The sequence below is a fragment of the Electrophorus electricus genome, chromosome 2, assembly GCF_013358815.1.
Source record: "Electrophorus electricus isolate fEleEle1 chromosome 2, fEleEle1.pri, whole genome shotgun sequence".
NCBI classification, from domain to species: Eukaryota; Metazoa; Chordata; class Actinopteri; order Gymnotiformes; family Gymnotidae; genus Electrophorus; species Electrophorus electricus.
In genome coordinates, this window is record NC_049536.1 from 20,458,986 (window position 1) to 20,473,733 (window position 14,748).

General features: G+C 45.5%; 1 protein-coding gene across 1 annotated transcript in view; it reads right to left on the reverse strand.

Annotated features, from left to right (window-relative positions):
• Nucleotides 1-4,121, reverse strand: part of brsk2a (BR serine/threonine kinase 2a) — a 111,042-nt gene extending 106,921 nt beyond the window's left edge. Inside the window, exon 1 of the mRNA XM_035534611.1 lies at nucleotides 3,746-4,121. Coding sequence (XP_035390504.1) covers nucleotides 3,746-3,839 — 94 coding nt within the window. The 5' untranslated portion in view covers nucleotides 3,840-4,121. The remainder of the gene's footprint in view (nucleotides 1-3,745) is intronic.
• Nucleotides 4,122-14,748: the final 10,627 nt, after the last annotated feature.

The window sequence follows — 14,748 nt, forward strand, 5'->3', positions numbered from 1 at the left end:
ACCGCAGACCAGCAAGCACACGCAGGGCCAGGGTCACCCTGGCCACCTACCTCGGCAGGCGCGTCCCTATTTACCGCGCGGCCTTTTTCACTGCTGGCGCTCAGCTCGGGTCACCTGACTGCCACAGGCCACAGCTATGCCAGGACTCTCAACACTCCGCACTCGTTTACTGCTTACTGCAAACAAACATGACAGGGAGCAGAGGGACTTTCCACTCGAATGAACTGCGATCTGATAAACAAATCTGCCTGGTCTGGATGTTCCGGATAAGCTCGCACGAGCGTCTGGAACCTCCGGAGCGTGCCGATTCCTTTCCCCGCCCATCCATCATCATCCAATCCCAAATTAAATGCTATGGATTCCCCCCACCCCAACAGCTGGAAGAGTTTCCATTGATCTGACTTACTGATGGGCAGTTATTACTCACAGTCCAATTAAAGCTGCCTCGACGTACTGTGGTGGGCATTTAAAGCTCAACGCCCCAGTGAGCACAAATCCTGTAAATCGGTTTTACTTGGGTTTTGGAAAGGCAAGCTATTATCTTTGGGGCAACAATGCAAAAAATAAACACAGAAATCCACAGAAACACAATCCAAACATATAACAATTCTATAAAGTCGGGACTTTTTTTTTTTTTGCATGAGCTGTTGTCTAAAATCACTCTTTAGACTGAGTACTCGGTTAAATTACCCAGTCTGTTACCTGCTCATGTAGTCAAACATCAATTCACCAGAGAAAATCCTCGCTGTTGAGCCATGTAGCTAAATCAATAGCTATGCTTCTAGATCATTTCAGGTGCTGGCTTTCAGAGACCACAAAATCACTTTACATTCACATTACATTAAGGTTACCTTAAGTAAAACTTTATGATAGACAGCCTGATACTTAAATACACTTCCATAGGCCAAAATGACCCCACAAATAAGATTTTTTTTTGCCATGTAATTTGAAATCAAGTTCCGTGTATCCAGCATCATGCCAAAGAACATATATGTTTTTCGTATTTTATATTACCAAAATGTTTTGGCTCAGCATTATGCATAAGTTAGTTGAGTTAGTTTGTTATTCACCAGCTATTCGGAACTGGACCGTTCGGTGTGATCACAGGAAATCTGCTGCTTTTGTCTGCAAGTCAGCGGTTTGTAGGTACAGGCCTCGGGGGTGAAGGAAAATTATAATAGCCCTAGTCTCGCGCCTGAGAGTTTGCAACATAGTGAGAGAGTCCAGCAGATGCTGAACACAACTAGCATATAATATATCTTATTTTCACAAACACCATCAATAGCATTAACAAATGTTTTCTCCAGCAATGCTTCTTCTGTGGTTAAAGTTATCGCTCTGTCTTAGCAGTGTAAATAAACTACTGGGGGAAGCAAAATAACCACGCAAGAGAGAGGCAGACAGGGTTGCCTTTGAAAAAAGCCCATAGGATTCTGTTTGGCTTGCTCTGCAAAGCCATAGCCACTGTATAAACCCATCCTCTAAGAGACTGCCATGCAGGTCTGTATAAACCCATCCTCTAAGAGACTGCCATGCAGGTCTGTATAAACCCATCCTCTAAGAGACTGCCATGCAGGTCTGTATAAACCCATCCTCCAAGAGACTGCCATGCAGGTCTATATAAACCCATCCTCCAAGACCCTTCCATGCAGGTCTGTATAAACACATCCTCTAAGAGACTGCCATGCAGGTCTGTATAAACCCATCCTCTAAAAGACTGCCATGCAGGTCTATATAAACCCATCCTCCATGACCCTTCCATGCAGGTCTGTATAAACCCATCCTCTAAAAGACTGCCATGCAGGTCTGTATAAACCCATCCTCCAAGACCCTTCCATGCAGGTCTGTATAAACCCATCCTCATGCAGGTCTCCAACAAAGGAAACCAGTCATATGTGAGAGGAAATCCCAGGAACATACTCTGACCACAACAGGTGGTTAGTGTATGACCCAAATTTCACGCAACATATTAAAATGTTGTGGGGTTTTTTGGGGGTTTTTTGTGACGGGCGTGGTTGAAAGAGACTCCAATCAAAGCTGACCAACATTTTCTCTCATTTGAAAGGATTACCTAGCAACAAGAGATAGATAGATTCACATTGTTTCATGCAGATGGTTCTTCTATTTTTTATTTTAATGGCCGAGCCGTCAGAGAGGAGCCGCAGGATGCCTTCTCGCCAGGCTTCCGGCCTTTCTTCCGTACATCTCTGTCTGACCTCTATTCCTGTCACCCTTTCTACCGTATAATTTCAGAGTAGAGTGACTTTTCGTTGGCATTAGCAGTGAACACCAGCATGCCTAGTCCTATATGCCCCTGTCCATGTGAGAGAGGGAGAGAGAGAGAGAGAGAGAGAGAGAGAGAGAGAGAGAGAGAGGAGAGAGAGGGAGGAGAGAGAGAGAGAGAGAATGCACAGACATGCCAGACTTTAGCATGGGAGATTATAAACATGGCCACTGGGGCGGGGGCGGGGGCTGGGGGGGTGAGTGAGTGTGTGTGTGTGTGTGTGTGTGTGTGTGTGAGTGAGTGAATGAGTGTGTGTGAGTGGGGCGGGTGGGGGTGTTCTAATCACATAATGAACGTGGCATTGTACAGGGCTGGCAGATCAGCCCAGACCTTCTGCTCTATAAATAACAGATCTTCAGCAGTACAGGAGCCAGTTAACAAACCAGGACCCACATCAAACCATTCAGTCACACAATTCCTGGCTACTGTGAGCTAAATATACTTTTTTTTTTTCTTTTTTCTTTTTTTTTTTTAAATATGCCACTGCAGACTGTAACCTTCTGGGGGTTTACGCACGATGCTCAGTTTCACAGTTATAATGCAGTTTTCATGTTTAAATGACCGTTCCCAATACAATACACAGAAACAACAGTCAGAGAACTCAAGGTACACTGATATTGGGTTTTGCTGTTAAATAACGCAGCCTACGTCTATTTCACGAGGGAGGAGGGGAGTAATACGTGTACCAGACCGGGTTCTGCCAACTCCACGGAATATCCCAAAGCAAGTGCGGAAAGCCAGACGGACCGAGACGCTCTCAGCGCACCGGAACGCCGGGGGCACGGGACAAAAGCCCAAAGTGTTGCATCACTTTCGGCTCTCGCCGGTCTCTGCCGGCTGCTGCCACCCGGGAGGACGATCCGCTGTGGTCACATCAGGTAGCCTGTCTGCTGATGTACTCATTTTGGCCAACCTCAGGTCAAGAGTATAAGATGGTCACTTATTTGAATGTAGCGACATGCACCCGTGCCGCCGCATGGCAACGAGATGACGGAAAGAAGCTTTCATATGCAGCGAAGACCGGTCACCGCTTTTGAGGCAGACAGTCATGTGGATGTAAAAATAGATAGATGGATAGATGGATGGATAGATGGATAGATAGATAACAGGGCAAGTTTACATTCATGATCACATTCGAGCGCTGCACGCCTGGGCTGGGCTGGGGACCCCAAACGCCGCAACACACCCAAGTTGAAGGTTGAAGACAACACGAAAAATATCTTTAGACTACCCAGAACATCCACTTTACAGGTTAACGCCGAAATAAAGGCAGCAACAGAAGTGTCGTCGTTATCCACCTGTCACAAATAAAGTGCATTTAGTGGCGGGTGTACGGCAAAGCCAGCAAGCCTGGGGAAACATAAACTTGAGATATAGTGTTCTTGCGGTGCGATCGCCAATGCAACCGCAATCGCGAGCAGGCGAGGTGCAGCTCGGCTACATATGCGAGGCAGAACAAACCTGTCTGTCCTTTGCCGAGAGTCTTTTCCAACCGGTACGGTCCCACGTAATTGGCATGTTGGGCAGCACTGTTTTCTTTCCCAGTCGAAGACATGTTGCCGTCTGCAAAGCACGCACTTCAAGCGTTGTTGCGGTTATTCGGAGAGCACGCAATCCTCTTAAATATGTGGAGCGCCGGTCGATGGTTTGATGTTACTCCACACTCCCCGCTGCCTCCTCGCGTCGTTCTCGTGCTCTGTGGCGTGTTCCCCTTCCCTCCCGTCCTCTCTGCTTCGTTCTCCGTCGGACGGCGTTCGAGTTTGCGAAAAAGTCAGTCGGCGTTCCTCCTCTCGCCTTCGCAGGTGAGCAGAACGTTATGAGCCGAGCAGCATCGCGCGGCGCGGACGTGCACGGCTTCCCTCCGCCTGTGCGGGTGCGGGAGTAGGCAGGAGGCTCCGCAGCCTCTGAGCGTGATTGACGTGGACGCGCGCCATACAACGAGCGCGTCTCTTTGCCGCAAACCACAAGTTGCTGGTGCAGCGCTGTGGACGTCGGTTCGACATAATGAGACCCCAAGCGAAGTATTCCGGCTGCTCTCTTTAACAGGGATGTGGGGTCACTTTCTTTAACAACTATAATAAAATCAACATAGTACAATCTAACATAAAAAGCATACTAAAGAAAGTACTATAAAAAAAAAAAGGTCACAAGGGAGTGAAAATCACAATCTTCAATCCTACCAATAAAACTAAAAATACTGATGATATATTTAAATCAGTTATTGTGTATTTGTTACATTACACTAACCCGTTGAGTATAGCCTAATAAAGGGCACCCTCTTGCTTCTTTTTCGTGTGTAATGTGAATTAAAGTTGGAAAGAATACTTTAACATATGGATACTTTAACATAAGGATACTTTAATATATGGATACTTTAACATAAGGATATTTTAATGTAAGGATACTTTAACATAAGGGTACTTTAACTTAAGGATACTTTAACATAAAGATATTTTAACATAAGCTTAGGATTTGTGCCCAGCTTTCTTTCCCTAGGTTTCAGGCACTGTACCTGTTGCAGTTACACTGTGTGCTTAAAGAGAACTCAGCCTATAGTTCAGTTCAGTGTGAGAAGGCACCCACTTCATCTGGCAGCCTACTTTTCTCATAGATGTGAGTGTGCGTGGAGTGCAGAAGGCAGGGGACACCCACAATGACACGCTTCCCCGAGTCTGACAGCATTCAGTCCTGGGTACCCGCTGCGCTCGGAGGGATCTGAGACCACCTGTCTGTGTGTGTGTGTGTGTGTGTGTGTGTGTGTGTGTGTGTGTGTGTGTGTGTGTGTTCTTGTGCAAAAATTATTTGCTGGTGAGATGAGATGATTTCACCTTGAAAGTTTTTTTTGTCAAAGGAAAACTAGTATAAAAATTCTTTGTATATTCTTGCACATACAGAACTAAGACAGTAGGCATATGAGTGAAAATATACTATAGTTGTATGAAACTTACCTAACACACATATATAAAAGTAAAATTTTTGCAACTAAATTCTTTCTTTGTGATGTTTTATCCTCCTGTTGCATTTAATTGCACAGAACAATAGTTAGTGCAGTGCAATGGCTGTGGTGCTAATAAGTCTGTGGTATACATCTCAGATCTGTCACCATGATTTGACAATTTGCAAGTGACAATACCTGAAATCAGCCCCCAAGAACTGCCTGACAAGGCACAGAATTCCTCACTGGGAATGTCCGGCCAGGCCACTGTGAAGGCTGTGGGGACATCTGCACGGTTGTGTGTAATGATGAAGCCTTCTCCCCCTCTGCATACCCACCTTTGTGAGACTTGTCGGGAGGCCAGATGAACAGCCACGTTGTTTACCGTTTATGCGCAGACAAGCCAGGCCAAACAAGCAGAGTAAACATTGTCTGCTGTGTGCCTGATTGGCAATTTTCCCAGTGTTTGTGTGCCGAAGCAGGCAGGTCAGGATTATTATACAGATCTATGCTAATGGCATGCAGATATACACCACGGATAGAAAGACGGGGGAGGGCAAGACCACGGATCTGAGAGGGCCGCTAATGAGGTAGCCAGGAGCCATAAGCCTACTAGCTAACGTGTCACCTTTGCTTATCGCACAAACATGGCTTTAAAAGTGTGTGTTAAGATGTGTGTGTGTGTGTGAGAGAGAGAGAGAGAGAGAGAGAGAGAGAGAGAGAGAGAGAGAGTGGAGAATGGGTGACACATGTAAGGGTGATGTTTGTTCGTAGTGAAACTGACCGACATTAGCATGAGCGAAAAAGCCCTAACCTGGAGAAACTGGGGAAAATATGGCCCTTCGGGGCATGTGTTAGTCTGCATCGGACTCGGACTGCACTTCTCACCCTGCCAGCGGGTCTCCAGCTCATCTCAGGATCAGAATCCGTACAGGGCTCCACAATGCACGAACAGCTCACAAAGGCTGATTCCTTCCCCAGATGCCAGGAATGTGTACAAAAGAGGACCACCACTGTATTCATCAAAGGAAGCTTAGAAAAGGCACCATTCTCTGTGTACACCCAGAGCATTTTTAACCTGCCCACAGTAGTGCAAAGTGAAGAGAGCACCTGTCCGCCTGTCCGCCTTTCCGCCTGTCCGCCTGTCCGCGGCAGACCTCTGGCATGTGCCTGGACGGTCATGTGCCCGAGGGCAGGTAGCTGGCACAGAAAGCCCACAGGCCTGGCACCGGCAGCCGGACACCAGGGCGAGCAAATGGCAGGTGCCTGCAGTCCGGACGAGGGTCATCTGGCAGGAGCGCCCGCGCCGCCCTATGTTTCGGAGACTGCGGTTTCTCCCTGAAAATGGCTGAGAGTGGGAGTTTGGCCAGGGAGAGCCAGCCTCAGCAAAGGGCACCCCACGGCCGGGCCTGGGCACGGACACACGATTGAACAGTCTGGCACAGGAAGGATGATTAATAGGCGCGTCGGTGGCAGACAGACAGAGCAGCCCATTACGCTCCATCTGTGAGCGTTTAGGAGCTGGAGACGAGTTCTCCCCCTCTGCCACTGGTATCCTCCGTCCGTACTGGCGCGGTTTGGAACACAACCTGCACGGACTGGGAAGAAGGGGCGGGAGTGAGATGGTTGGGGGAGTCGGAGGATTGACAAATATTGATTTGCAATTAATATTTAATACTAATATGCAGTAATACTAATTTGCAATGTATTTAATAATTGATTGGTAAATATTTTGACTAATGTTTGTTTCATTTCAATCAGGTGGTGTTTAAAAAGAAACCTTGTTAAATATTTATCTGCACATATGTTTTAACCTTTAACCAAGCATAATTTGTTTCCAGCACAGCCGTCTCAAGGCTGTATTTTAATCCATAGAGTTACATAGCTGAGCAGTGATGCATTACATTTGACTTCTTTGAAATGCTAGGGACGGATCTGGAGTAGCAGGGATGGACAGGGATAGACTCTAAGGTGAAACAGACAGCGATGCTTCACTCTGCCTTGGAACAGTGGCAAACGCTGGGAAAGTTTCGAGAAGAAAGGGAATTATTTGGAAGCAGCAGGAGCTGGTGGGTGTCTGAAAGGCCGAACCGCGGGGCCCCCCGTCTCAGCCGAGCGTGCAGAGCCGCCACGGTTGCCGTTACCCGGAGGAGCGCGAGGCCCAGATGCTCCCAGCTGTTTGGAACAGACTGTGACATTCGCGATGATCAGTGCAGCTCACGAATCCCAGTCATTCAGCTTCTAGGAAGGTTCCCTTAAACCGGTGGAGGCCTCAGAAAGCAGGCGCAGTCAGGAGTGCTACTGCACGGAGCAGGATGAGAAACCCAAAGAGTGGAAGCACGTATTCACTGAGACAGTAGACCGTGTTCATCTCATGTTACCCCACGGAAGAAGAGGGGGAAATAGTCCCTTTAGATACCAGTATATCACGTTACGTTACAGCACGGAATAAGGTCCATGTGGATAGGCAGATTCAGCTTGTGTTAGTTTATTAATGTCAGAGTACAGAGGGTAAGTGAATTTATGCATGGGGTAAGTGTGTATAGGTATGTGTGCTTTTGGGGACATGTGACTGGGGGATGAAGGAAAAGCATGTGAAAGTAGTATATTACATTACATTGTAGCACAGAATCAGGTTTATGTAGAAAGTCAGTTTCAGCATGTGTTAGTTTATTAATGGCAGAGTGGTCAGGGTAAGTGAATTTATGCATGGGGTAAGTGTGTATGGTTATGTGTGTTTTTGAGGACATGTGAGAGGGGAATAAAAGGAAAGCATGTGAAAGTGTGTGTGTGTGTGTGTGTGTGTGTGTGTGTGTGTGTGTGTGTGTGTGTGTACCTTGTGAGAAAAAAACAAACAAACAGCCTAAAGGTACACAAACTTGTCATCTGGTAATCTGATACACTTTTACAGTACTCTCAGACTGAGTGATTGATTCTACAGACCACAAAACATTTACTGGCATTGTTCCAACCTGATTGTGCCTAGTGGCAATACAATTCTTTCTTTCTCTCTCTCTCTCTCTCTCTCTCTCTCTCTCTCTCTCTCTCTCTCTCTCTCTCTCACACACACACACACACACACACACACTCGTAGCAAGTATCCCCCAGGGATTCATATTAGAACCAAGTACCGCCACCTGCTGGACTAAAGAGAGTGAACCAGTCGCTCTGTATTTGGTTTACAGAAACTGACAGCTGTAGCCGTATTAGAACCATTCAAAACCATTCATGACCAAGCTCATACAGTACGTACCAAAGAGATGCAGGATGGATACAAACGAAACCCAAATAAACATGAACAGACTGAAATAATGTAAATGTGTGACGAAGCAGACGCAGAGTGCGGATCCATGGAGAGGAGTAACTACTGAGAACAATAAGGTAAGACCCGAGGCAAAAAGCAGAGGTCAAAAACCTGTAATCAGATATACGCACCACTACAGGCAAGGGGTAAGGCAAAAAAATCACAAAAATGAAAACAACAAAAACAACCACGTAGTCAGAACCCAGATAGTAATAGCAAACGGCCTGGAATACACACAGAGAACCGCCGCAAGTACATTACAAGTATTGGGAGTCGCCGAGGGCGTTATATAGACAGGACTCAGGTGAGTGGGATGAGTCACCAAGATCACTAATATTCAGGGGAGGAGGACCTCTGGTGGTCAGAAGTGTGCATGACAGCTTCTCTGTCAAATCCACAGTAAAAGTAGCTTTGCTTCTTTAAATTTACTGCAGCAAACATTTGATAAATTCAAGTATATATTTTTTCAAGGCTGTTAAAATAGAATACATGCTTGCTTTCCTAATCACATGTATTCCATGTGAGACAACTATGAAAAAAATTCAGAGTGCTTGAACATCAACACACACACACACACACACACACACACGTCCACGTCCGCATGTGTGTATTACTGATTTAAAAGGCTGCAATTCCTGCAGGCATATCAGAGTAAATGACCCAAGAGAGGAATTTGTTTAGTGAACAATGACTGAAAACACCCATTAGGAATATTAATACGCATGCAATCCAATCTCAATGACACTTCTCCTTTTTAATGGTGATTACGCAGTTCGCCCGAGGGTATTGCAGTTAGGAGGTGGCAGGGTAGAGGTAAAAGAGACCATTAACAAGGCATCCGGGAGAAAAAGTCGAAATGCAAAAACAAGTTTCTTTTCCATGTGTACTGATTATAAGGTGAATAAGTGCTATATAAGACGCTAATTGTTAGCGATCGAATGGAGAATGGTGGTGGCTAATTAAGTTTGTTAGGGTTAAATACTTGCAGGCTGTACTGCGCATGGAGGATTCATCAGGACATAATCACTGCCAGCACATTAACCAAAGCAACATGATGGTTCATGGAGGCATTTAGAGTCGCAAAAATGGTTTCAAAACGAATCTGGGTAATGGCAAGCGCAGGCTCTGTGCCTCAGACCTGCCCAAAAGGCCAGCTGCACTGTGAGAATGGCTTACTCTTTATCCACTGGAGTGTGACGGTGAAAGTGGCAGTGCGAGCTGTTCCAGAGGAGGCAGGGGGTTTGGAAACAGTCGTCGAGGCGTCCTGTGCAGGCTTCTCGGTCTTTGGTTCACTCGTGCATTTGCTTGAGTATATGTGTTTTCTTTCACTTTTCTTGTTTTTGCTTTTTGGGGAAAAGAATGGGAACCTGCTCACAAGGAACTGTGACATCACTGTCATGACCTCAAACAGCTCTAAGATGTGCTCTGATGTCATGAGCTATATTGGGGGGGGGGTGTTAGAGGCTTATGTTGAGCTCGGAGTCAGACACAGACTAAAGAACGGGCGTGGGGAAAGCTCCTCTAAGGTTTTTGTCTTTTCTCTCGCAAGGAAAGGGGAGATGTTGGGAAAGCGATAGATGGACTGAGACGGGGAGGTAGCAGACAGGAGCAGCAGGCGCAGACCTGTCAGGGTGGGGCGTGAGCTGCGGAGGTGGACGCGTTAGCCCGGATGTCTAGTCCTAACGCGGGGCACCACGCTCTGGCTCCCTCTTGCTCCCCCTGCCCGCTCTGCTGAGGGATCGATGCCAGCCCCTGGACAGCATGTGTCTGAGCAGCGCGACTAACGGCTGCCTGCGTCTCATCGTGCGCTAGTTTCTCAGAGGTAGGTGTGCTCCTGCGCAGCCTAACAAGGGTACTGCGGGCACGGCTACACATGGTAACGGGAAAGCCTGGATGTTGCTGCGTTAGGGTCTTGCATCCTGAGTTAATACAACATGCTCAGATGCTGTGAGAGGCACAGCTCACTGGAGCTCAGGGACCAGGGCAGTAGTGTGCTTTCAGCTGTTACCTCAAACCAGGGCCTTGCCGGCCTGTCCAGGTACATACCCACAGTCTGTCTGTGCGGGGCCTCGCCGGCCTGTCCAGGTACATACCCACAGTCTGTCTGTGCGGGGCCTTGCCGGCCTGTGCTGTTACATACCCACAGTCTGTCTGTGCGGGGCCTTGCCGGCCTGTGCTGTTACATACCCACAGTCTGTCTGTGCGGGGCCTTGCCGGCCTGTGCTGTTACATACCCACAGTCTGTCTGTGTGGGGCCTTGCCGGCCTGTCCAGATAGATACCCACAGTCTGTCTGTGCGGGGCCTTGCCGGCCTGTGCTGTTACATACCCACAGTCTGTGTGTACACTATGCTCCACCTCCCACCGCCCAACTTTGGAGGCCCCATCAATGAACACCAGTGAAATTAAGTTCAGATGGCCAGACAGATGTGTGCAAGCAACTGCGCAGTGAAGGAGGGGCTTAGCGGGCGAGACGGAGATGGAGGGAGGTGAGAAGTGGGAGGAGCCCAGCAGAACAGCCAGACAGAGGGGCAGGCATTCGCCTGGCAGGCATTCGCTTGACCTTGAGACAAACCGTGTCACTGGGCACATGAATCACTGTCAGGCAGCATGGCAGGAGTAAGTGCACCGTTCTCTCTCACTTTCTTCACTTCACCCCAATCTTTGCCCTCCATAGTGGGGAACACTCCCACTCTTACGAGTTCAATTAACCCCAGCTCCGCGTGTTAGCAGGAGAGCCGCTTTCCTACTGTATGTTAAATGGCATACATGCACAGAGACAAACTCCAGCTGGTCCTGTGACCTATCAGGACAGATCTTGTTTCACTGAGCTGTTCAGTGCAGATCTCCAGACGTTCCACTTCTCATCCAGCTCGTGTGAGTAGATGAGTGTCAGTCTAGGACAGTTTGTTGTAATAAATAAGTGACTGCTTTATTATATTTTATAGTTTATATTTTATACACACTGTAAGTTGTAATCTTCCACAGCTGGCAGACTGCAACAATATGCATAAAAATTCAATAATATGCATTATATAAAAACAAAATCACAATATATTCTTATATGATTTGCCTTTATAGTTCCTGTAGGATACCATACTAGGGCAGTTGTAGCTCAGTGGTTAAGGTACTTGACTTGTAATCAGAAGGCTGTGGGTTCAAGTTGCCACTGTTGGGCCCCTGAGCAAGACCCTTAACCTTCAATTGCTCAAGTTGTATTTGGATAAAAGTGTCAGCTAAATACCGTAAATGTACAATTGAAAACTATGCTTAGAATAAAAAACATTGCAAATAAATCTGTGTGTAGGTATTAAGGACAGACAAAAAAAATGGATTTCTAGTTTATAGCAACAGGGTTTGTATGTCAAACTCAGTGAATATCTGAGGTCCAACCTGGTATGAATGTTTCAGTAAATTTTAGTTGGGAAATTTACAGATGGGGAGTGTTTTAGGGGTCACCTCTTATTAGTGTGTCATGTTGCAGAGAGGTGACCCCTAAAACACTCCCCATCTGTAAATTTCCCAACTAAAAACTAGAATTTGGGTGCCAAATTCAAAGATACAGATGAAGCATAAGCTCAGACTTAAATGAATTTCCAATGGAAATTCACCATCTGCACTGCAGTGTGATCCAAGTCTAGGCTAGCTAAGACCAGATAACTGGCCAGAGTGTCCCAACACTGCTTTACTGCTTTTTTTTAATTTGAAGTTTTTGTTAGAGGAACATTACAAACTCTGACATTGCGCTTCTGTTTTGTTTTGTGTTTTGTTTTGTCACTTCTTGCCAAAACCTGACAGATAACCATTAACTGTCTTAATATTGACATTTTAGGTTGGTGTTTGTTAGAAACTCTAGTGAAAGATTGTTAGAAAAGTCAGTAAACCATTGTTAATGTGGTTGCTAATGTGATTGTTAACGTGGTTGTGTAGGCCTAACCTTTTGAAAGAACTCTCTTACACGTGTAACAGACAGGCAGGTGTCATGTGTGCTTTCAAAATCAACCTTTCTATTGAAAGCAAGAGAAATGATGAGCAGAACTGGCTCCTGTTATATTTTTGTGTTTCTGTGTGTGTTTTTTCGCTTCAGACTTCAAGTTGTATGACTAGTATCCTTTACTTATATGTTGCATTCCAGGAATTTCACTACACTTTTAAATAGACACTCACTCTTAAAAAACTTTGCATGTAAAATAACCTTCACCCCAAATGCGCTGAAACTATGGAAGGCTGAAGGAGAGGCATCCATGCGGCTGTGAATCACAGCGTGCTTGGCCACTGTTGGGGAGCACATTGTCTGTGTTCCCTCATAAGCAGAGCTACCACCTGAGGAGAGGCAGACCTCTGTCTGTGGGCGTCAAGATCCAGACAATAGTCAGTAAGACATGAGAGTACATTCTAGCTGTAGGCGAAACACACACACACACACACACACACACACGCATGCACACACAAATCTCAAGCAGTTGTACTTTGGTCAGATGTGAAACTAGCTCAGGAAACTGTATGTCAGTTAATTATTGCAGGGTTTTTTCTGTCAACTGTACATCAACATAAAGTTTTATCTCTGAAATGGATTAATTATACACACAGCCTGATACTGAGATTCCTTAAACGGATGGTGTGTTTACAAGGAGTCTTTGGGGTATTTGGCTGTTTAAGTACAAGTGTGCTGATCTTTGCTTGATTCAGTTCACTGGATTGTAAGAACAAAAAACAACATTGCATGATATGAAATCAATCTCATATCCTGTTCTGCCTCTGCTGGTCTTTAGGGGTGGCAGACACTGGCAGACACTCTTCTCCTTCAGCATACATGTGCGCACACACACGTGACAAACACACACACACGATATACACACAGATACACGTGAAATACGCACAGATACACACACTCTCACTCTCACACACACACACGTGATATACACACAGATACACACAGATATACACACGCACACATACTATGATGAGTCTCAGGCTTAGTATGGAATGGTTTCAGTCTTAACAGTATGGGATGGTGGATGTTTAACGTGTGTTGTCATTGCATGGCCCAGTTGGGTGGCCGAACACAAGTTCCAGCGCCGAGAGCTGGGATGTGTTTACTGATCATTACAGTCACTCTCAGTCAGACATGCTAATGACAGCACAGCCTAAATATACAGGGAAACACTTAAACATTTTGGATGGATCTGTGACAGTAGGAGGGGCCAGTCGATAAATGACAAAACCATACTTCTCTCAGGTTTGGAATGGCAGCCACCAAACTGAAAGGTGAAAAGCAGAGAAAGCAGAGAAGCCATTTTTTCACAATTTGTTACTGTATAAACGTTTGTTTGTTTTTTTGACTGACTTAGACAGAACATTCAAAGGACAGTGAAATCTGCAACCATAAAGCCAGTTTGAAAAATCAAAGCCCATTTTAGGATCATAATTCTGTAGGACAGAGAAAATCAGTTTCCTTCGGAGAAATGACACTACCATTTATCACCAGTGGATGGCATATTTCTTACACAATTCATATCATTAAGTTCTGGCATGGCACGGAATGAACTTTCATCTTGTTTTTGACACCAACTTGACCTGATGCATCTGATTAGGTAAGCCAGGAAAACGTCTCCGCAACCTTTCCTAATCTGTGCAAATTTCTTTTTAGACAGTTGCAATACTGCCTTTTGCACACACTGCTGTACACTGTAACTCACATTTACCCTAGCACACCTTTTAAAAATTATTAACAAACATCTGTTAAACACTGTCCAAACAAGAGATCTCATATTTTAGGCATCTTACCATCTTTATTTGTGCATTAGTTTTAGATTATTCTGTATTTTTAATATTCTCTAGTACTGTCATTACCTGTTGATCTAAAATGCTTTATATCTGTGCATGATATGTACAGTGTAGCCTATAGGTTTATTCATCTTTGACTTCAAGTTTATTAACTAGGGCATAGCCTTGTCATGTATGCTGTCATTTGCCTTTAAATAACATGTTCACAAGAAGTACTATAGCTTGCATTTATGTCTGGTGGTTAAGTAGTCAAATTCTAAAAGCTCAGGAGAATGTTGCAGAATTTAAAAGAATCGATTTATGCCATATATAAAAAATGAGGTGTTACATGGCCATGCAGTTTTAATGTGACTGATCACGTTCTAGTGCAGCAGTGAAATTAATAACAGTGCTGGAGTGTGAACAGTATTCTTATCACTAACAGATGTTTGCATCAGGT